Source organism: Nematostella vectensis, chromosome 15, assembly GCF_932526225.1.
Source record: "Nematostella vectensis chromosome 15, jaNemVect1.1, whole genome shotgun sequence".
Classification (NCBI taxonomy): Eukaryota; Metazoa; Cnidaria; class Anthozoa; order Actiniaria; family Edwardsiidae; genus Nematostella; species Nematostella vectensis.
The window spans coordinates 4,115,987-4,138,390 of NC_064048.1; the positions used below are offsets into that span (position 1 = coordinate 4,115,987).

Here is a 22,404-nt window from a genome sequence, read left to right on the forward strand (position 1 = left end):
TCTATGTTCGTCTGTCTACATAGATAAAATGTCAAATTGACGTAGTTAATGAAGTATTTCATTAACTACTTGTGCATTTGACATTTTGTCTACTCGGTTAGCCAAAATGTCATCTTGTATTGTTTCAAACCTGCTTTTTGTCAGTTTGTGTTATACGTTTTTCTTTTTTTTATGAGTAGAGCATTACGCCCTTGCTATTAGGGAGAGTAAAAATTGTAAATACTGAAATAAAAGAGCTTTTTTCTTTGTAGGGACAAACTTTTAATAACAATTGGTGGGCAGTAACAAATTGCAAAACGCCCTAACGCAAAAAAGAGCAGAATTGTCTCAAAAGTCTTACAGAACCATATATCTAAGGGCTACACAAACGGGCTGCACAAACGGAAGTGATGGTGATGGTGAGTTTCTTCACACAGTAAGCCTTCAATTTTACAATAAAAATTAAATACAAACATTTCATGTAATCATAACGCGTGCGCTTATAGACGGTTTTTACAAAATACATCGTTACTGGATACCTTGACAAATATATATATTTTTGCTTCATAGTGCATTTGCAAACATTTGAAGTCGTTGGTAATTTATATTTATTTTATCACATCATAGTGTACATTTGCAAACGTTAAGTGAACATCAAGTCGTGGTATTTTTATGACTTTCGTGTTTTGCAATTAAGAATTATTCACTGCCTAGCCTATTTACATATCGATTCTTAAATATTATACTTCCCCTACTATCAAGCGCGACATTAGGATTGACTCAAAGGCTGGTGCGCAGTCATAGGTTTTTTCATCAATAAGAAATTACCCCATTTTTTAGATGCCTGTGGCCTGGGGTGAGGGTGGGGTGCACCGTGAATGCATCTATATCTTCACGGTGCGGAGCCCTTCCCCCACAAAATAACGAGCATCCCTCATACAAACAGCATACCTTTCTCAGGTTAAAAAAATATCGAGCTCAAAGCTGACAAAATAAAGTTTTCTCTGAGCCTGAGCAAAAGTGACCCCAATCAGACGAATTTTGTTTATATGGTGTCTTTGTTCAGCATCTTTGTTGAAAAGTCGCAAGGTCTCATGGATACCACTTCTAAATTGGAATCCATGTTTACGTAATCCGGGATATTCTACATCCGGGATGTTTTGTATCTCCAAAGGCTGTTTCTCTTATCCCAGTTGGCTGGAAGCGAGGCTCCGCTGCAGCATCTCGAAGTGCATGACGGGAAGCACGAGTTGGGGCATGTCGGTTCCATGCAGGTCCCTCTAGGGTGGTCTGGAAGAGGGTGGTGAAGACCAGGAGAACTGGGTCGACCTGATTTGGAAACCGGTCAAACAAGACTTAGTCCCGTGCAAGATTCCCTACATTGGCGGGCAGTGCTGGCAGCGCTATGCTCGGTTGACCACAAGGTTGACAAAATGTCGAGGAACTGAGTGACAATCTAATTAGCTATTCTTACGCTGCGCGGGGGATTGGTTCGAGTTGATAAGCAAACAGCATGCTGGGACGATTTTAGGAGACGCAATTCAACATGGCGTCGTAGACATGTTGATGTGATACTAAATGAGAGCTAGAAAATGGTAGATTTGGGCAATTCTGCTCTCTCTGTCATGGTACTCTGCATGTCTGGATCAGTGTGTATTGTAGGCTTTTTATTGTCTACAAACAGTTGAACTTTAAGCTGTCAATGTCTTGCTATAAAAATCTGCAATATTTTTATTGAAAACTATGTTTATTTACTGTTTGTGGTCATTTTATTTTGAATTTAAGTCTCCCACATATACCAAAGGCTCAAGTCAATATTAGAATTTGACTGAAATTCATTGTGAGCGGGCCGGAGAGCTATTGCGAATCTCTTAACATGACACTGACCCTTTAAAGACGAAAATTTGGCAGAGTCGAAAACCAGTTCTTGGTGCCTCGTAATAAGTTATAAGATATTCCTCCCAACATGCTCTTCGCTTGTCAATCGACCCAATACCCCATCCAACGTAAGAATGGCGATGGTGACATGTATGTTTAAATAACGCCAAGATTGTTGGGCTAGCAAAGCTGGCTGATTCGGCCAGCACTGTTGCTCTGCGAGCGCGGAATAAGGAATATAAAACTAAATTTGAAATAGATTTTTTGCTTCAAATTAGCACTCAATGAGAGCTTTAATAAACGCCCTCTTATGAGCCACAAAAATACAAATCAACGGCAGTTTCTAAAAAAAAGGCCAACTTGTTACAAACCTGCACAGCATGCAGGAGTACACGAGGGAGCACACATACTAGGGCAGCCCACGGAACAGGTCAGCGGTACACTAAATCCGGGAGATCCCACGTGTTGCGGGACGGCTGGTGGAGGTGCGGGATGCTGCGGGACGGCGGGAGGGACGTGGACAGCAATGGGGGCCTGGGTACGAGATGCAGCAACTACTTGACCTGAAAGAAAAAAATAGATTTTTTCTTTTTCAATTTATTCCCGTGAAGACTCACAGTATCATCAAACATGAAAAATAAATATTTGTGCATACAAAGGCGTACGCAGCCTATTTGCCTGCAGTCACCGAGCTGCAAAAAAAATTGACGATCTCATTTACATAACAAGGGAAAAAAACAATCATTTTTATGTACGTAATTTTAGTTTCTATATAGATGATGAGGAGAAAAACCATATTTCTTTAATCATGATAGCCCTCAGATGATTTCCAAATATATTGTTATATCGTTCAGTGCCATGCGACGACTGAAGTCCTATCTCAGATAGAGGATGACAGAGGATCATGTAAGATTCTCAAAATTTCAAACCCAAAAGCGGGAGCTATGAGATCTTCGCGGGGATAAGGGGCCACGCCCTCATTCAGCATCTGAATGCTTTGACTGCAACCTGTTAAAAGTTGCGTACGCCCCTGCGTACGCCTCTTGCATGTACTGTGTCCACAAAGGTCAACAAAGGCTCATTACGTATGCTTGAGCAAAAAACGGGTAATTCGGTGCATACTATACTACTACTGCAACTTGTTAAAACTTGCGTACGCCCCTGGCCTGTACTAGATCAGAACCTCTCCTAACTAAGCAGGCCTCTTTACAGGAATCCTACAAACATCGCCTTACACTTCCCTGGCCCTACATACCTCCGCAACAGATTGGCGAGCAAACAGGTGCGCATGCGCTAGAGCATGTACCCGGGCAGGTAGACTGCTGACCCAACGGGCTCAAACCGGGAGAACCGACATGTCGAGGCTCGGTTGGGTTACCGAAAAGCATCGTGGGTAAGAAGAACGGTGGAGGGGGTGGTGCGAAGAACATTGGCTGTGCGGGGGTCTCTTCACAGCACTGAGGGGTGCACGCTGGTGCGCATGACGAAGGACAAGCCGCTGGGCAGACACCTACAGGAATAAGTAGCAAATTGAGGAAATGGGAATAAATGCGCTCGGTGAGTACGTACGTACAAGACCGTGATCAGAGCATACGTTAAAAAGATTTTGTAAATAAAAATATTTCTCTATAACTAAGATCTTCTTATTTTTTAATGTCGATTGGGTGTACGATTATTTGCTCTATTATAACAGGAAAACCCCATTATCAAAGACAAAATGCAATACCCAAATACTTTTAATAATTTTATAATAGCCGCTAAATTGTCGGGATTTTCTCCCATCAATTTCAACAAACAATCTTATTTGAAAACGATTTTTCCAATTCCTTTTTTAAATATTATATACGTTATTTTCGTTGGATATTTTTTTTGCCTTTTTATCGCGCTAGGACTGTGTAAAATTTTTACACCAACTTGGAGGAATTCGTGGCTTTTTGCCCTTCGCCACCCAGACGTAGATTATCACAAGTTTTCCGCTCGCTCGTCTCATGCACTTTTGGATTATTTAGAAAAACCGACAGGATATAGATTGATATGGTACTCAATAAAGAGGACAAAGATGTGTTGGGTTGATTCGGACACACTAAGCTCTTTGTCTTTTTGTTGTTGTTTGTTTGTTTATTTGTTTTTGTTTTGTTTTTTGTTTTTATAAACAAATTGTCGCAATACCTTGTGCTGCCTGTGTAGCAGAGGGAGCTTGGGATACGTAGGAGCTCCCTGTGGGTTGCTGATAGTCGTCTGTGGGAAATGGATCAGTAGTGGCGCCAAATGGGTTCGCGGTGGGGTCTGGGTCCTCATTACCACAGGGATCCTGATCAGGACCTCCGCATGAGTCCGTTTGAGGCTGAGGCTGGAATTGCGATGGCGCTCGGGTGGCCGCGGCGAATGACGGGAAGCGTACGGGTTGTGGTCCCGCCACAGGTCTGACATAGTAATCGCTTTTTGTCTTCTGTGGGGTGGGTGATGCTTTGTCGCTGCTTGGTACACGTGGCTTCGGTAATATAACGAAAAAAGCGCGAAGAAAATTAATAAAGAGTAAAACAACAACAACGAAAATTCTCTAAATTAAATTTCACAAGAACAAAAGGAGGCGCATTCATATTCCGGTGATTTTGAAAGTTAGGACAGAATGGTAGCATTTATTTTACAGTTTTCCTAAAGGAATAATTCTGATGTAAAACATTTATTTATAGCACCTGTACAATGCCAAACGCTTAGCGTGTCGGCGACAGCCTTTCGTTAATCGACTGTACTAACAGTAATGAAAGAACAAAGAACAAAAACGGGTCCGCTGAGGATCGAACATATTAGACTTTCGGATGAAAATGCGAAAAAGTAGACCATACACCCAGACATCCGCTTAATCAAAGTATGGCAGCCAAAGTTTTACGGCTAGGCTGGAAATTTCGGCCACAACACCGCTATTTAAGGAACTGTGTAACACACAGTCACCAAGGCAACTGTGCATTAATAGGGAGGCAATAATCAGGTTCCTAGCCCTTAAGACCTAAGTCTTATAGGGTTACGCCACACACAGCTCGCTGTGACGTAGTGTGAAAAATACCGAGGGTTATCTAGGCGCCGTTGGTCTCTTGGGAGCTCAAAGCATAGCAGTGATTTTAGCCAAGCACGTTCATATGGCTTCTATTGTGCGTTTGATATGAAACGCTCTTCATGTATCGAATGTCTGCTTCATTTCAATTTTTTACCTTATTGATAGAAACAAAACAAATCATACTGGGAAGAGTGATTCAATCTTTGACAATTAATCAGTTCTGTTTTTACAAATTATTCCACCGTCACCTGAGGGACGGATTTAAAGTGAAAGTGAAGGGGGGGGGGGGGGGGGGGGTAAGGAACAAAAAAATTCATACGCGATGAAAAGCATGGAAAAAAGGCATGCAACGATTATGCACGTCTTTGAGACAAGACATGAAAATCTTGCACGACTGAAACCCCCCCACCCAATCCCTCCCCACCCACTCCCCCCTCCCCTTTTCTAATGGTCCGTCCTGAAAGCCGCATTGTCACCAGTTTACTTCCGGTCGATTACGTAACAATCTCCGATGATTTTGAAAAATATTTCAAAAAATTGAAAGCAGTGTGTCTATTGGAAGTTTCTTTGAGGATGTGATTGATAATTTAGAGCGGACGGCCTGTTAAATATCTCGGATTTTAATAGATTCTTTTGTTTTTTAACGGTTGAGGTTTCCGTCGGACCTCCGGAAGTAAACTGGTGACAATGCGCCTTTAATACCGTATGGAAAAGTATAAATGGCGGCCCAAACAGATGCTTCAAATTCCCCTACTCCCATCCCGGCACATCCAGGGCTATAAACGTTGTGAAAGATAACCTCGTGTATATCTTTTTACCTTCTTTCTGTAGTAGGTGGGTTTAAGTTTCTTGACTGGCTTCGGGTCATCATCAAAGTGCTTGTGTGTAGGCAAACAGCAAACAAACTTGCATTTGCTGTGGCATAACTTCTGGCATTTACGCAAACACAGGGTTCCCGGTCTTATCTGTTTTGCCGCCTTTAACTTGGAGATTTTAGGCTTGTCAGCTTGTTTTTGTGTGGGAGGCGAGGGTCGGGTTGTTGGCTCTGGCTTCTCTGTGGGGGCTGGGTTCGCGGACAATGCTGGACGTATATTTAACTGTAGAGCCTGGGAACGACAGCATTCTTCGGAGAAAACACGAAAAGACAAGAAGTTTGCATGATAGCTATATAAGATGTTACTCTCTCCGTATGAATCATACAATACAACAATTCTAGGCGTTTGTTATGCTTGTAGAAAGTAGAAGTCAAGAAAAATTTATAAGCGCTATCATAATTCTAGAAAATATAATGCAAAACAAGGAAATGGGATTTGTTTGGAACTCATATTGATGGAACCTTAAGAACAAAAGAAAAGGTACTTTGATGGTATCTTATTTATTGTCACATTAAGGACGAATTTGCAGTCTGAATTGATCTGGGTCAAGAATTTTACTACTATATAGGGTGCCCAAGTGGTTATGTATATACCCCTCTGTCCTGGCAATTAATAAGGAAGATAGAAACGCGCAATCATTAGTGTCACGTCGTTAAAGTGTCACGTGGATAACAAGTGACGGGAAAAGTGAATGTTAATGCCCCTCCTTTTAGGAAGTGAAAGACCTTGAAGAAGGCTTATCACGCCGCCATTTTATGCTCCCACTCAATGCCGAGTGACTCAAAGCATCCATTTCCATCGGCTAATTCAAGCAAGTAACCAAGATATTTTCGATCAATATCGTGCATTCGTAGATTATTATTTTAAAGTTTCCTTGCAAATAAACCACTGTATTTTCAATTATAAACAATAACAAAGGAGTTGGTGATTGACATAAATGCTAAACATAGTTGTACCTATTGAGCATGTCAACTAGACCACACCGCTTACCGGGCGTATTTGCGGGCGCACACTCGGGAGCACAGCCGGCAGGGTTGCTGTATTGACCATACGGGTCATATGGCGAGGGGGCCTGGTAACCGGGATATGCCGGAGGTGGTTGATAGGCCGGAGAGGCCTGGGGCGAGCCGCTATTTGCTGCGCAACACCCGGCATCACAGCTGAAGACAAAAAGGAGACTTTTAAAAAAGATGATATTTTACCCGACAGTCGAGAAAGGTCCTAATCTTAATAGACTAAATGCCCGACAGTTTTAATTTATTCAAAATAACCCAGTAAAATGTATCAGCTGACATACCAAGGATAGCACGTGAATAGCACGTGATGTATGGTACTATTATCAGCTGACATACCTAAGATAGCACGTGAATAGCACGTGATGTCTGGTACTAGTATCAGCTGACATACCTAGGATAGCACGTGAATAGCACGTGATGTATGGTACTAGTATCAGCTGACATACCTAGGATAGCGCGTGAATAGAACGTGGTGTATTGTACTAGTATCAGCTGACATACCTAGGATAGCACGTGAATAGCACGTGATGTATGGTACTAGTATCAGCTGACATACCTAGCATAGCACGTGAATAGCACGTGATGTATGGTACTATATCAGCTGACATACCTAGGATAGCACGTGGATAGCACGTGATGTATGGTACTAGTATCAGCTGACATACCTGGGATAGCACGTGTATAGCACGTGGTGTATTGTACTAGTATCAGCTGACATACCTGGGATAGCACGTGGGGTTACAGCTTGGTGGGCATGCCTGTGGGAGTGGGGGTGGGGCGGTCATTGAAGCCTGGTACTGCATAAGCTCAGGGAACTGCCCCGGGGTGTAGTTAGGCGCGTTAGGAAGACAACAGCTGCGCTTACACGAAGGAAGACAGAATTTCTTGCAGCCTGGATGGCACTTCCATGCTTGTCCTGTACAATTAAACATGTCAATATTATTATAATACCATGACCACCATTACTATCGAAATTCCCTCGGAAACAATAGATGGTTCTAAATTTCCTTCAAGCATAAATGATGAGAAAGATTTAGTTTCTAAATTTAATTCCCTCATGCATCAATGATGAGGGAAAATTAGAAAAAGACAAAAAAGTATTTTGTCTTCTAAGTTTCTCTCTACATCAATGCTTGAGAGAAATTTAGAACCAAGATGCTTCGTCTTCTAGTTATTCCACCAGGGAAAAAAAATAGAAGGCAGCTTCCTGATAAATTGACCCTCGGATAGAGTACTTGATCTCGTGATATCTATACAACGTTAGAATGGATCCATGTGGGATGATTTTGATTTTATGACTTCAAAGAACAAAACTGTAGAGCAGATTGTTTGTGCGATGTGGGATGATTGATTGTGGGATGATGATTTTGATTTTATGACCTCAAAGAACAAAACTGTGGAGCAGATTGTTTGTGCTATGTGGGATGATTGATTGTGGGATGATTTTGATGTTATGATTTCAAAGAACAAAACTGTAGAGCTGATTGAATTTTTATTTAAGTACTTTTGAATTAGTGAATATTTCATTTCAGATTGTTTGTGCAATTAAATAGGGTGGTCTCTAGACGCTCCGCTCCATCCATCCGCCTGCGGCGTCGGGACTGCAACTAATCATCCCTCGGATGCGGGGACATTTAATCACTAAATTTCCCTCGTGCTTTGCTATAATTATATCCTCCTCCTCCTCACCATCATCATCATCATCAATCCATCTTGTTTTGAAAACCATATCAAGAATTTAAGCAAGAAAATTATAGTCTTTGGCAAACGCGGTGACAACCAATTCAACTAATATCTTCCTAATTTGGAAAGAAACGGCATTTTGTACGCCAGGGGCTTCATGACCTGTATTCAGAAGAGAAAAATAGTGACTGTGACCATCTTTTTAGTCAAAGAAAACTAAGATTCCTTGGTACTAGACTCCCAATACGACAATGTTTTTTTTCATATGCTGTCGTTTTTTAGCTCGCTCGGTCAATTCCTTATTAGGACATTGCATACTATATTTGGATGTCCGCTTTAATTATTTTTTTGGCGCCTTAGAACTGTGTGCATCGAAAATTTTCACGAAAACTTGTTCGTGTTTACATTTTACAGGCCCCCGTATTAAAAATAGGGCCAGTCCCTGGCGTTTTCACAACATCACAGGTTTGCCGCGCGCTCGCCCCAGGCTCTTTTGAACCATTTAGAAAAACGACTGCCATATATTGAAATGGAGGGGGAGGACTGGCTTAGACTGAAGGGTTCCCTTGTTTAGTGAGATACGTGGCCGAATTCTAGATCCGCCCATGGCAGTGCATTATGGGAAGGCTAAGCTAGTTCCGTGTAAACAATAATACATACGTTTCAGTGGATGGTAAGGCTGCAAAGACTGGCGATTATCTAGAAAAAGAAAACAATCAGCATCAGCATCGGCTGAACAATTACCCATTAAGAAAAATACTGTAAATATATGAGGAATTCCCTTGGTTTTAATAAGGGTTGAAGGCTGCGCTATTGTTCTACTACTCCTTTTGGAAATCCACATGTCAACCGTACTGTGAATAAAAACACGAGACTTTGTAACATTAGTAATTTTTGTATTTTCCCGCCACTATTTTTTCAGCCCCCCCCCCCTGTCAAAAGAAATGGTCTGCGGCCCCTGATAAAACTTACAAGCATTTCGCTTCTCGATCGATGCCTCCGCAACCAAGAAAACGGCCAGGCACACAACCAACACCCTCATGACAAAGCCTGGAATAAAGTACAATAGAGTTGGATTCAGCAACAAGAAGATGCTTGGAATATTGTACAACGGAGTTATCAACTTGTCTGGAATATGGTACAGTGGAATTAGCTAACTAGAAGATGCCTGGAATATCGTACAACGGGGGGCTAGCAGCTAGAAGATGCCTGGAATATCGTACAGCGGGGGGTTAGCAGCTAGAAGATGACTGGAATATCGTACAACGGGGGGTTAGCAGCTAGAAGATGACTGGAATATCGTACAACGGGGGGTTAGCAGCTAGAAGATGACTGGAATATCGTACAACGGGGGCTAGCAGCTAGAAGATGCCTGGAATATCGTACAACGGGGGGTTAGCAGCTAGAAGATGACTGGAATATCCTACAACGGGGGGTTAGCAGCTAGAAGATGACTGGAATATCGTACAACGGGGGGTTAGCAGCTAGAAGATGACTGGAATATCGTACAACGGGGGGTTAGCAGCTAGAAGATGCCTGGAATATCGTACAACGGGGGGTTAGCAGCTAGAAGATGCCTGGAATATCGTACAACGGGGGGCTAGCAGCTAGAAGATGACTGGAATATCGTACAACGGGGAGCTAGCAGCTAGAAGATGCCTGGAATATCGTACAACAGGGGGCTAGCAGCTAGAAGATGACTGGAATATCGTACAACGGGGGGCTAGCAGCTAGAAGATGACTGGAATATCGTACAACGGGGGGTTAGCAGCTAGAAGATGACTGGAATATCGTACAACGGGGGGTTAGCAGCTAGAAGATGCCTGGAATATCGTACAACGGGTGGTTAGCAGCTAAAAGATGCCTGGAATATCGTACAACGGGGGGTTAGCAGCTAAAAGATGCCTGGAATATCGTACAACGGGGGGTTAGCAGCTAAAAGATGCCTGGAATATCGTACAACGGGGGGTTAGCAGCTAAAAGATGCCTGGGATATCGTACCACGGGGGGTTAGCAGCTAGAAGATGACTGGAATATCGTACAACGGGGGGTTAGCAGCTAAAAGATGCCTGGAATATCGTACAACGGGGGGTTAGCAGCTAGAAGATGACTGGAATATCGTACAACGGGGGGTTAGCAGCTAGTAGATGCCTGGAATATCGTACAACGGGGAGTTAGCAGCTAGTAGATGCCTGGAATATCGTACAACGGGGGGTTAGCAGCTAGAAGATGACTGGAATATCGTACAACGGGGGGTTAGCAGCTAGAAGATGACTGGAATATCGTACAACGGGGGCTAGCAGCTAGAAGATGCCTGGAATATCGTACAAGGGGGGTTAGCAGCTAGAAGATGACTGGAATACGGTACAACAAGGATTACCAATTGAAAAGAAGCCAACCATGCCCAGATGCGATTTGAAAGAACTGGAATATGCAAAATTCGACAAGGCTACACTCCTCGTGCAAGCAATTTAGATGTTTGTTTGTTATTAACACAGAAAAACTAGTGTAGGTTTGGCTTTTGCTTCTGTTCTCTGGAGCATATAATAATTATTCTTATAAGATAAAAATAAAACAAAGTTTATAGTTAATTATTCCAGCTTGTATGCTGTTTTTTTCTCTTTGGTAAATCCACTTTATCAGTTTACTAACTGAGTTGCATCCCAATTAGGTGTTTATAAGCTACACTCCCTCTGATACGCCCAAAGCTGTTTGTGGATATAAAATAAGATTAAAGGCTCTATCTTTTCAACTTGGAACACAATGACACGGACCAAGGCTTTATAAAGCATTCGAATTGTTTTCCTCTTAAATACTTTCGAAGTGGACAGCGAAACCTGGTATTCTATCAGGTAATTCAGTGGAAGTCATGCTTCTTTTTTTTTTTCGATCGGTTTCTCCAAATTTCCCTTGTCTTCGTTCATGCATCTCGTATATGATAACCAAAATGTTTACAACATAAAGTCATACAAAGATCAACCTCCAAACTAGAGGTGGAAATGCTAGCAAAATTTATTCAATCATAGGATACATTTCTTTTTACTGTTATTTTTAAAATAAAGTCTAGGCTTTAGAACATAATTGCAGAAATTATCGAGAAAATAATGAATCACCCGTAAAACAAATGTCAAGTGTTGAACAGGTCATAATTCACTTCAAGTTAGATTAGAAAAAGCACTAGACTTAAGTTATGTTGAATTCCATCCCAATACTCTTTGCGTTTGCCAATTTTCCCTTTCAAACACTAACTTGACACTAATTTATGGGTATAAAAAATAAATAAAGAGTTTCTCTTGCCTTCTTCGATGCGTTTTCCTGTGGATTTCCTCGACTAAATCGCCCGCAGTTTTAGTTTACAAACACACTAACGCCTGACAGGTTTTTGCACCAGCGGTTTGCACGAAAAGACATAAAAAATTCAACAGGTCGCCTCTTACACCCGTAGAAAAGATAATCCCAGATATCCACGAAAACAAACTACAAATACTTGTATATCATTGATTTCTTTATTCTTAAATTCTTTATTTTATGATTTAGTGTTTTTTCTAATAGATTATAGGTGCCCGTTTGCGAGAACTTTTCAAAGATGGCTGCCCTAGAAGCTGTCGCCCTAGATGACGTAATACGTATGACATGCGCAGATCAAAAGGCCATGACTCAAACTGACCGGCGATGGTTGCAAGAAAATTCCGTGACATAGGAGAAACCGGAGAGGGAGAATGGGAAAAATATTTTTCATACACATGTCACGAGTCACTAGACTGTCACGAAGCGGGAATTTAAACAAGAACGTTTTTAAACGAAGGGCAGCATAGCCATATATAAACTAATCTACTCTTCTGTAAATTATTGCTCCAACCAAAAAGAGTAGAAGTTTCTTCTTCATCACGTGGCCTCACATAAAAAGCCGGTGGGCAACCTACTTCTGATGGCCATCTGTCGTCCAGGAACATGTTTGTTCAAATGTTTACTATATGGATATTCCAGAAATGTTGCGAGAATGGAGGGACGGGAGAAAGAGATCTCTCGCTTTGAGGCCAAACAAACATCGATTGTCCGATGCTTTCACCGGATAAAGGCTCCCATCCTCCTAGTATCCTATCTAGTATCGTACATCTTAGTTTAGCCTCTGGTTTTAATATAAGGGGTTGGTTCTCACTAGAACGCCATGCGTGTTCCCAGGATTGACTAAGGGAGGGTGGGGGGTGGGGTGCGCAGTCATAGGTAGCATATGGATAAAAGATAGGGTTTGACGAGGGAGGGGGTGCACAGTCATAGGTATCATATGGACAAAATAAAGTATTTGATGATCCTTCTATAAAAAATTAGCCACTTTTTGCCAGCCAAGGGGGGGTGGGGGGTGCACCCGCCTAAACACAAGTGACAAAGAACAAACGCAACACGAGTGAGAATCAGTCAAACACAAAGCGCAACACAAGTGAGAATCGGTCAAACACAAGCACAGCACAAGTGAGAATCAGTCAAATACAAGCGCAACACAAATCAGAATCAGTCAAACAAGCGCAACACAAGTGAGAATCAGTTAAACAAGCGCAACACAAATGAGAATCGGTCAAACACAAAGCGCAACACAAATGAGAATCAGTTAAACAAGCGCAACACAAGTGAGAATCAGTCAAACACAAAGCGCAGCACAAGGGAGAATCAGTCAAACCAAAGCGCAACACAAGTGAGAATCGGTCAAACACAAAGCGCAACACAAATGAGAATCAGTCAAACAAGCGCAACACAAGTGAGAATCAGTCAAATACAAGCGCAACACAAGTGAGAATCAGTCAAATACAAGCGCAACACAAGTGAGAATCAGTCAAACCAAAGCGCAACACAAGTGAGAATCAGTCAAATACAAGCGCAAAAAAATCAAGCTGTCGCGTTTTTTCTTTCGCTTGCGTTAAAGTGAGAACTGGAAAATAACGTGATTTGCGCTTGCGCTTGTGTCCAAGTGACAACCAACGTTTTAGAAACTAGAAACAGTGTGTAACATGTCCTGGGTAAATAAATTTTATTTACAAGTTTACAAGAGCAATGCATTACACTTGTACTGTCTTAGCCTGGTTTGGCGAAGAGTTATACCTATAATTTTCATTAATCATGTTTTTCGTTCGTTCTTAATGCAAATACTCTCCCGTTTTTTTAACCATTGCGCTCCTCGTACTATACAAACAGCATTGCACTAAATATCAAAGTGGATTAGCGCCTGTGTTCACGATTGTAATAGCTAAGATAAAGAATCCAACTGTTATTCAATGCTACTTAAAAAAACACCATTCAATCTTTCTTTTCCTCTTTCTAGAAACGCGCCATTTGAAATAAACTATTTTCACAGCCTTTGCCGTAGTGTCCACCTTATCACGCGCTTGGCAGTTTAATACAGCATTTGAACTTGCAGTCCGGTGTGCAATGCCGTAAGCAGCTGCTGTCACATTTGCTGCCTTTCTCGAGAACATTCTTTGATAAGGTGCTCTTTCTTGTTCCTGTTTCCGCTTTCTTCGCGACTTTTGCTTCAATGGAGTTTACTTTCTTTTCGTCGTACCCGGGAGGGAAGTTCACACAGCAGGCTAGGTTGCATTCTGGAATACATCTGTGACGGCAGACGTCGGAGCATGCACCAGATCCTATAAATACAAAGTTGATGCAGACTCGTACACAGTCGCCAAAATGAGAAGAATATAAGAAGATAATAAGGGAAACATAATTTATGCGCGGGTTGCCTGTGGTGATTAACTAGACGCGCGGTGCTGTGTGGGTAAAACACTATGACCCACACGGCACCGCGCGCCATTTTAATCACCACAGGCAACCCGCGCATAAATTATGTTTCCCTTATTTTCTTTTTTTATTCTTCTCATTTTAGCGCCTGGGTACGAGTCTGCAGTTGATGCGCTTTCACCCCAAAAGATGTATGATTATTAATTATAGTTAAATATTTAATGTGCTGATGGATTTTACTGGTTATAATCTCACAACACATATAACTTACGTCGTATTCTTGGGTCCAGCGTTATGCTTCTTCTCTGTACCTTAGATAAATCTGTCGGGAAAGCAGCAAGTCGCAGTTAAGATCATTAGGAACGAGGTTCCAGTTGCAATGGTATTTTACAAGGATAACACGCATATAACTCAAACGATAGCACGTAAGGACGACAAAATGAGCTCTACATGGTTTCCTTTGATGATCTGTTCTAAGTTGATAGCTCTTTTAACTTTTTCTTTTAATCTTTGTTTCTTTCTTTATTTTTTTTGCTATAAAATAATAATAATAATAATAATAATAATAATAATAATAATAATAATAATAATAATAATAATAATAATAATAATAATAATAATAATAATAATAATAATAATAATAATAATAATAATAATAATAATAATAATAATAATAATAATAATAATAATAATAATAATAATAATAATAATAATAATAATAATAATAATAATAATAATAATAATAACAATAATAATAATAGTCCAAAGAGGCCACCTCTATTTGAGCCAGCATTTGTGGATTTGTGATCAAAATCGAGAAGTAATCCTCGGTTTCTGCGCATGATCACTGGCTTATTGTCCAACCATTTTGAATGAGAAAAGGCTTACGCTACCATGTTTTAGGCGTTTTTGTTGCTCCAGGGCGACTTTGCCTTTAGCTTTGGCTGGGTTGATAACATATTTTTTGAAGACCGACATAAAATCCTTCTCCAACTTCTTAAGAGATGCTTGTGTCCGTGCTTTTACCATATCATCAATCCAGTCTAGAGGGGGAAATTAAGAAATTAAAAGTTATTGAGCTTTTACTATGTCATCAATTCAGTGAGAATTAATGATATCTTCATAGAGAAAGGTAAGTTGACTTTTTATAATTTCTGTACTTTTTAATGATAACACAATAGCAATTGATTAGTAATTGTTTTTTCTCTTGTTTTCTCTCTTTAATTTTAGACGGATAGTGAGAAGAGGGTGGAAAACTGACCCCCAACTGTGACCACTTTTATTTTAAACAGAAAATTCAAGGTGTAAAGGGTGTCGGTGAAGGTGTGTAGGTCTCAGGGTGAGGTCTAGAGTAGTAATTCACTGACCACGGATCAATTAGAGGTCAAATCGGCATTCTTATCTCTGGTAAGAGGTCGCTAGAAACTTTTTTCTGTCCAAATGCACACGTAAAATGGTCAACCGGAGTCGAACATGAGCAGGGCTCAGACCACCCACCTGGACACGCACCTTTGTGGCCTCGAGAGTAATTTCGTGTTCTCCTATTGACCAGAATTTTAAACGAATATTGGCGTAATTTGAAATAAAGTAAACTACAAGGGCGTAGCCCAGGCCCCCCTTCTAGCAGTCAAATATATAGTAAACGTATGATATATTATCTAAAATACAGGAGAAAATACATTGAAAGAGCCCTTTGGGCCCCCTCCTGTCAAAAAATCCTGGCTACGCGGCTGCACTTTAAAATTCAGTGCTATTTTTAAATTGCCGATGTAAACAGAGCATATTATTCTTCCTGGTAGATACCGTTTGCTTGCACAGATCCCATACACGCAGCGACGGCACACATTGCCAGGGTCACAAGCACGGCGTGGTTCATGATGTAGGTGGTTGATATCTGGTTATAGACGACGCGATAATAATTGTCATTAGTGAAGCCCCTCTGACACAGGCCAAGAGCGTAAGGGAGTGTTATTTCATATCAGTCAATCTTGTTTTAAAAACTGTCGTTTTTCTAGCTCGCTCGGTCATTTCCTTATTAGGCACTACATACCATATTTGGGAGTCCCGCTTCAATCATTTTTTTCCTTTATCATAGCTCTGGAACTTTGTAAGTCGAGAATTTCCAGGTTAACTTGCAGGAATTCGTATTAACTACGATTTTGCTGGCAGCCATCTTAGAAATGAACACTAGTCCCTAACGTTTTGGAATATCACAGATCTCCCGCGCGATCGCCCCAGGCTCTTTGACCATTTAGAAAAACGACAGCCATTGATTGATATGTATGAAACAAATGGGCCTACTAAAGGGTGGTGGGGTGAGGCTCTTAATTTGGTTGAGTTCTACTGATAGAAATTCTGGCGGGGTTATTAAAAGGAGGGAGCACTCAAACAAATTTACAATGAAGGGGGGGGGGGGTAGGGTGGAGGGCTCTGAATTTTAAGAGTCCCTTGCTGCAATGCGGGCGTCGCCTTGTTTGTAAGCAAAGCTGGCGTCGCCCTGTTTGTAAGCAATGCTGGTGTCGCCTTGTTTGTAAGCAATGCTGGCGTCGCCTTGTTTGTAAGCAATGCTGGCATCGCCTTGCTTGCAAGCAATATTGGCGTCGCCTTGTTTGTAACAATGCGGGCGTCGCCTTGTTTGAAAGCAATGCTGGCGTCGCCTTGTTTGTGACAATGCGGGCGTCGCCTTGTTTGTAAGCAATGCTGGCGTCGCCTTGTTAGTAAGCAATGCTGGCGTCGCCTTGTTTGTAACAATGCGGGCGTCGCATTGTTTGTAAGCAATGCTGGCGTCGCCTTGTTTGTAACAATGCGGGCGTCGCCTTGTTTGTAAGCAATGCTGGCGTCGCCTTGTTTGTAAGCAATTTTGGCATCGCCTTGCTTGCAAGCAATATTGGCATCGCCTTGCTTGCAAGCAATATTGGCGTCGCCTTGTTTGTAACAATGCGGGCGTCGCCTTGTTTGTAAGCAATGCTGGCGTCGCCTTGTTTGTAAGCAATGCTGGTGTCGCCTTGTTTGTAACAATGCGGGCGTCGCCTTGTTTGTAAGCAATGCTGGCGTCGTCTTGTTAGTAAGCAATGCTGGCGTCGCCTTGTTTGTAAGCAATGCTGGCGTCGCCTTGTTTGTAAGCAATGCTGGCGTCGCCTTGTTTGTAAGCAATGCTGGCGTCGCCCCTGTTTGTAAGCAATACTAGCGTCGCCCTGTTTGTAAGCAATGCGGGCGTCGCCTTGTTAATAAGCAATACTGGCGTCGCCTTGTTAGTAAGCAATACTGGCGTCGCCTTGTTTGTAAGCAATGCTGGTGTCGCCTTGTTTGTAAGCAATGCTGGCGTCGACTTGTTTGCAAGCAATGCTGGCATCGACTTGTTTGTCGTGAAGTTGAAGCTATGTTGCAAATGCCAAACATAATGCATAAAGAGAATATTTCACGATTCTTTCAATTCTTATGTCTAGCCCTAACGGCAAAACCCTTATAATCATAGCCTCTTTCACTGTTATCACTGTTCCCTTCTAATTAGCCCTACGATGAGAGTCATTGTGTGCGGTATTATTATGTGGATCGAAAGATCTATTATAAGTTGAAGGTAAAGATCCTCGCTAGAAGCATATACCCTAAAATATCCATACAATCTTGACCAATAATTTTTTAAGGCCTCATAAAGATTTCCGCTCGTTCATCATGAACATCGAGAGGTCTAGAGAGATCTATTATAAGTTGAAGGTAAAGATCCTCGCTAGAAGCATATACCCTAAAATATCCATACAATCTTGACCAATAATTTTTTAAGGCCTCATAAAGATTTCCGCTCGTTCATCATGAACATCGAGAGGTCTAGAGAGATCTATTATAAGTTGAAGGTAAAGATCCTCGCTAGAAGCATATACCCTAAAATATCCATACAATCTTGACCAATAATTTTTTAAGGCCTCATAAAGATTTCCGCTCGTTCATCATGAACATCGAGAGGTCTAGAGAGATCTATTATAAGTTGAAGGTAAAGATCCTCGCTAGAAGCATATACCCTAAAATATCCATACAATCTTGACCAATAATTTTTTAAGGCCTCATAAAGATTTCCGCTCGTTCATCATGAACATCGAGAGGTCTAGAGAGATCTATTATAAGTTGAAGGTAAAGATCCTCGCTAGAAGCATATACCCTAAAATATCCATACAATCTTGACCAATAATTTTTTAAGGCCTCATAAAGATTTCCGCTCGTTCATCATGAACATCGAGAGGTCTAGAGAGATCTATTATAAGTTGAAGGTAAAGATCCTCGCTAGAAGCATATACCCTAAAATATCCATACAATCTTGACCAATAATTTTTTAAGGCCTCATAAAGATTTCCGCTCGTTCATCATGAACATCGAGAGTTCTAGATAGATGGAAGGGAACTTTTCGCATCTACATTAGTTATCCATTTAAAGGAAAGCTTGATGAAATGGTTTTAGTTTTGACAGTAATAGCAGGTTGAGACCGCTGAACCCCGCTAAATCAGAAGTATTCGCTGTATTTGTAAACGAATCTTACTATTAAGTCAATTTATCTAGTAATTAAAATCTGGCCTTAAATGTCCAAAACTCTTACCATAGTAGCTTGTAGTATTCTAGTTACTGGTTCGAAGTATGTTTGATGACCCACCAAATAACGGCTAAAAAGTACTTGTTAGATCCTCATCATTTATCAAAATGCGATTAGCAATCAGCTGTACCCGGTCTCTAAGTCGAAAAAAACTCCTCAAAAAAATCATGCATGTTTTTCGATTCTCGTACTTACTTCCAAATCCCGCTTGAGTCTATTTTTCGGTGATGAATCGTAAGCTTTGTAGTTTGTTTTGTAAATTAACTAGAAAACACCGCGTTGCTCTTCGACCTTTGTCGAAGGCACCGTGCGATTTGTTTATCAGTTATAAATAATTGATGATGCCATAAGCGAATAATTACAGCCACAAAGACAAGAGAAAAAATATAGCGCATTTGTAGCCTAAATATTAAAAATATAAACTGTCTTTTCTCTTGATTATCGCTATACTAAGTGTTAAATACTGTCTATAAAAATTCGAAAAATCAAGTTGTTGGTTAAATTAAACACCAGTCGGCCACCGGCTTCACATAAAATGACAACTCGCGTTGTAAGGGGTTTCCTGTGTTGAAAGCGCAATGCATGCCGGGATAACAAAAAAATATGTCATTACTCTAACGTCATTCTTGCGCTTTCTTGCTAAACGCCCCGGCGGTTATTAGATTATTTGTGTACAATGTTTGTGAGCGCAGTCTAGAAGTTCTGAGTGTGAGGCTTTGAACCGTCAAATCGTGTCATACCTTCATAGCTAGATAGCCCGTAAGGCATACCTATATTGCTGGACGGGGGGATCGATCAAATGATGCCAACCACAGGCATGGATGAGGTACATGGGGCGTTATGCCACTTGTCACTGGCTCAAACAGCGTGTTATTTTAAAGAGCCACAATTCGTCATTGTTTCTATTCAATATCCGATCATGTGTTGTCAGGGGTGAACTAGGTCAAAGTGCATGCGGTAGGTCACAATACGAACGGCTGGTTGCTGGTTCACAGTAGCGTTTATTGTAAGAACAAGCTCTTTTTAGCGAGCAGGGAGGTACTGAAGCTCGTTCTAGGAGATAACGATCAGACGATTCTCAGAAGGCGAGGCTGATAGAAGGGAATCCTTACTAGACCTCTTCCTTGACTAGGGATTGTCTTCACGAAGCCAACAGAACTTACTCGATAGCCTCCGCAGCAAGCTGTCGTTGTTACAAGTAGTATGTTTTACAGTGAACTCCTATTTATTCTTATTAATTAATAATTCGGTACTAACTGGTTTGACTGCTCTAAGAGAGGTGATGCAAGAATTGCAAATAAATATTGATCTAAGGGAACAGAACAATTTCACAATTGAGGGTAACTATAGTAAGAATCCGTCGATGATAGAATAGCAATCAATTGACTAGAAATAATGATTATATAAAATATTACAGAATAATGAGGCTAAGGGATTCGTTTGGCTTGTTCGAAATGTCTGTAACGTAAATGTTTATCTAAGGTAAACGCTAAACTGGTTTTGGCAAAGGTCACACTACGCATGACCTGTATGACTAGCAGGTGCATACTTAGTATTCAGAATGAAAGGTAAAAAGGTGATAAAAGGTCAATATTGAGATCCGGTAAGCAAACTAGGATTTCTAGAATATTAATTTATGAGAATGTTGTAGAATAGTCGCACAACAATGTAGACGCACACAACCATGATCCATACCTTTACTTGCGGTAAATCTATATACAATAGAATAATACAAAGTTATGATACATGTTATACTATAAACGATACTAACATCAAAGAACGAAACGATACTTACAATTGTGTTGGCTAACGAATACGGTCATGATATTACAAAAGACGTGTTGAAGTTGAACTCTTTCGTTGAACGTATTTACATAAGCTTACATAAGCTTAGATAACCATGTATTGTTCTTTTTTGTCTTTGTTTAAATAAGTAAAATATCTCTCAGTATTTACACTAGTTACACTTCTCTGCGGTGACACTCGCAGTGCGCAGTAACAATTGTTTAAATTATGCAAAGAAATAGCGATCTAAAAATAATAAAAGTTATGTTTTTAACGATTAAATTCAAACAAAAAAATTACCAAAGCTTCCCAACTCAACCGATGGAAAATTCACCCTTCTCTTTAGAATAACAAAATGGCGGCTGACGGAGACTCTTTTAAAAAATGTATTATTTCACTTTATTAGCTTGCAGCACCTTGCAATAGTTTGATTTATTATGGCGTAAATAAGGTGCTTTAAAGTTCTTAAAACCTTTCACTTATATCAATCTAGCCAAAACAAAGCATAGATAAACTTTTAAAATTCTGAAAAGGGAATTGAATTTTATTAAAATTTGAATTTTCTACAGATCTTTGAAAATTTTTCTGGCCGCGCGAAAGCAGATTGAATCGAGTGAATAATTCAAAGATTTGGCGGGAAAATCTGAAACAACATATTTTCCTTAAATCCGTTAAAATTCAGAGGCAATACCACAAAATATTGGCGAATTGTTTTCTATTGCAGTGCTACCCACAATAAAGCGAAGAATAATTTAAAGTCGAGAATTGTACGCGCTTAATTCGTCAAACAGCATTGCACTTCATTTGTTGATTTAGGAAACACAGACACATCTGCTTGGCATCCATCAACCATTTCCGCCACAGAGAGAACAATTACCCGGCCGGAGTCTGTGATGCCGTTTATGCTCCCAGTGTTATTTATATCATTCGCTTTGGCGATGAGTTCTTTTCTTGAGCAGTTGAATTTCTTCATGAGCGACAAACTGAATTTTGTGAATCCAAACTGAGCCATGTAAGGGGCGAGAAGAAGATGGGTGGTATCGCCGCCGACTCTGGGGTTAAGATCGCATAGGTAACGCCCACCGTCCTCTGTGAAGATCACCTCGATGATGACGAGACCAAAGTTACCGTTCTCGTGCAGGAAGTCTTTTACCGGTACGATAAAGTCGTCGTAGACCATGTCCTTAAGACGATCCTGGTCCTCCCAGTCGACAGTACCGTCAGTCGACTCGAACCCGGCGAATCCTCCGACTGTTGTACCGATCCATGTCACTTCTCCGCCCTTCGATACGTAGAGCTTGGTACGGCATTCTTGTAGAACGAACCCTTCTTTCCACTCGGCTTTGTCGATTACTTCAAAGAGTATGGCTTGGAGATGTCCGAGATCGTTCCCAATCTGTGTACCAAGGCCACATCAAGATTGGTCAATCGTCATCAAGCACGGAAAAGACAAACTAGAGACGTTGATCTGCGACGGGGAGCACACCTTAATTCCAAGAATCGTGCTTTCGTGATTTTTAACGGAAAACGCGAAAAATATTTCAAAAAAATATTGAAAGCAGTGTGTTTATTGGAAGTTTCTTTGAGGATGTGATTGATAATTTAGAGCGGATGGCCTGTCTAACATCTCAGATTTTTATAGATTCTTTTGTCTTTTAACGGTTAAGGTTTCCGTCGGACCTCCGGAAGTTAACTGGTGACAATGCGGCTTTAAGTAAAAATATAATTTTATATAAGATCAGTCAATAGTTGATTGTTTGTCCGACAATTATGCACTCGACGGATCGGTCAAATAATACTAATAATGCTATGATGACAATGATA

The 22,404-nt window shown here is 40.8% G+C and overlaps 2 protein-coding genes across 4 annotated transcripts; both read right to left on the reverse strand.

The window, feature by feature from the left end:
* Nucleotides 1-570: 570 nt before the first annotated feature.
* LOC116619993 (vegetative cell wall protein gp1) lies at nucleotides 571-11,872 on the reverse strand. The gene is made up of 10 exons (XM_032385400.2): nucleotides 11,784-11,872; nucleotides 9,459-9,536; nucleotides 9,147-9,185; nucleotides 7,524-7,719; nucleotides 6,778-6,947; nucleotides 5,731-6,035; nucleotides 4,027-4,348; nucleotides 3,113-3,367; nucleotides 2,229-2,420; nucleotides 571-1,308 (listed from the first exon to the last, which is right to left on the reverse strand). The coding sequence occupies exons 2-10, from the start codon at nucleotides 9,526-9,528 to the stop codon at nucleotides 1,124-1,126; spliced, it is 1,734 nt and encodes a 577-aa protein (XP_032241291.2). The 5' UTR covers nucleotides 9,529-9,536; nucleotides 11,784-11,872; the 3' UTR covers nucleotides 571-1,123.
* A 1,613-nt stretch (nucleotides 11,873-13,485) lies between these two features.
* LOC116619980 lies at nucleotides 13,486-19,302 on the reverse strand. Of its 3 annotated transcripts, XM_048723040.1 has the most exons (6): nucleotides 18,991-19,302; nucleotides 18,802-18,865; nucleotides 16,020-16,110; nucleotides 15,110-15,259; nucleotides 14,488-14,538; nucleotides 13,486-14,122 (listed from the first exon to the last, which is right to left on the reverse strand). In XM_048723040.1, exons 2-6 carry the CDS (start codon nucleotides 18,802-18,804, stop codon nucleotides 13,857-13,859), a joined length of 561 nt encoding a protein of 186 aa, XP_048578997.1. In that variant the 5' UTR covers nucleotides 18,805-18,865; nucleotides 18,991-19,302; the 3' UTR covers nucleotides 13,486-13,856. The 3 variants fall into 3 exon arrangements, with proteins under 3 accessions (XP_048578997.1, XP_032241258.2, XP_032241259.2); XM_032385367.2 differs by lacking the exon at nucleotides 18,802-18,865 and having other exon boundaries at nucleotides 18,991-19,300; XM_032385368.2 differs by lacking the exons at nucleotides 16,020-16,110; nucleotides 18,802-18,865 and having other exon boundaries at nucleotides 18,991-19,301.
* Nucleotides 19,303-22,404: the final 3,102 nt, after the last annotated feature.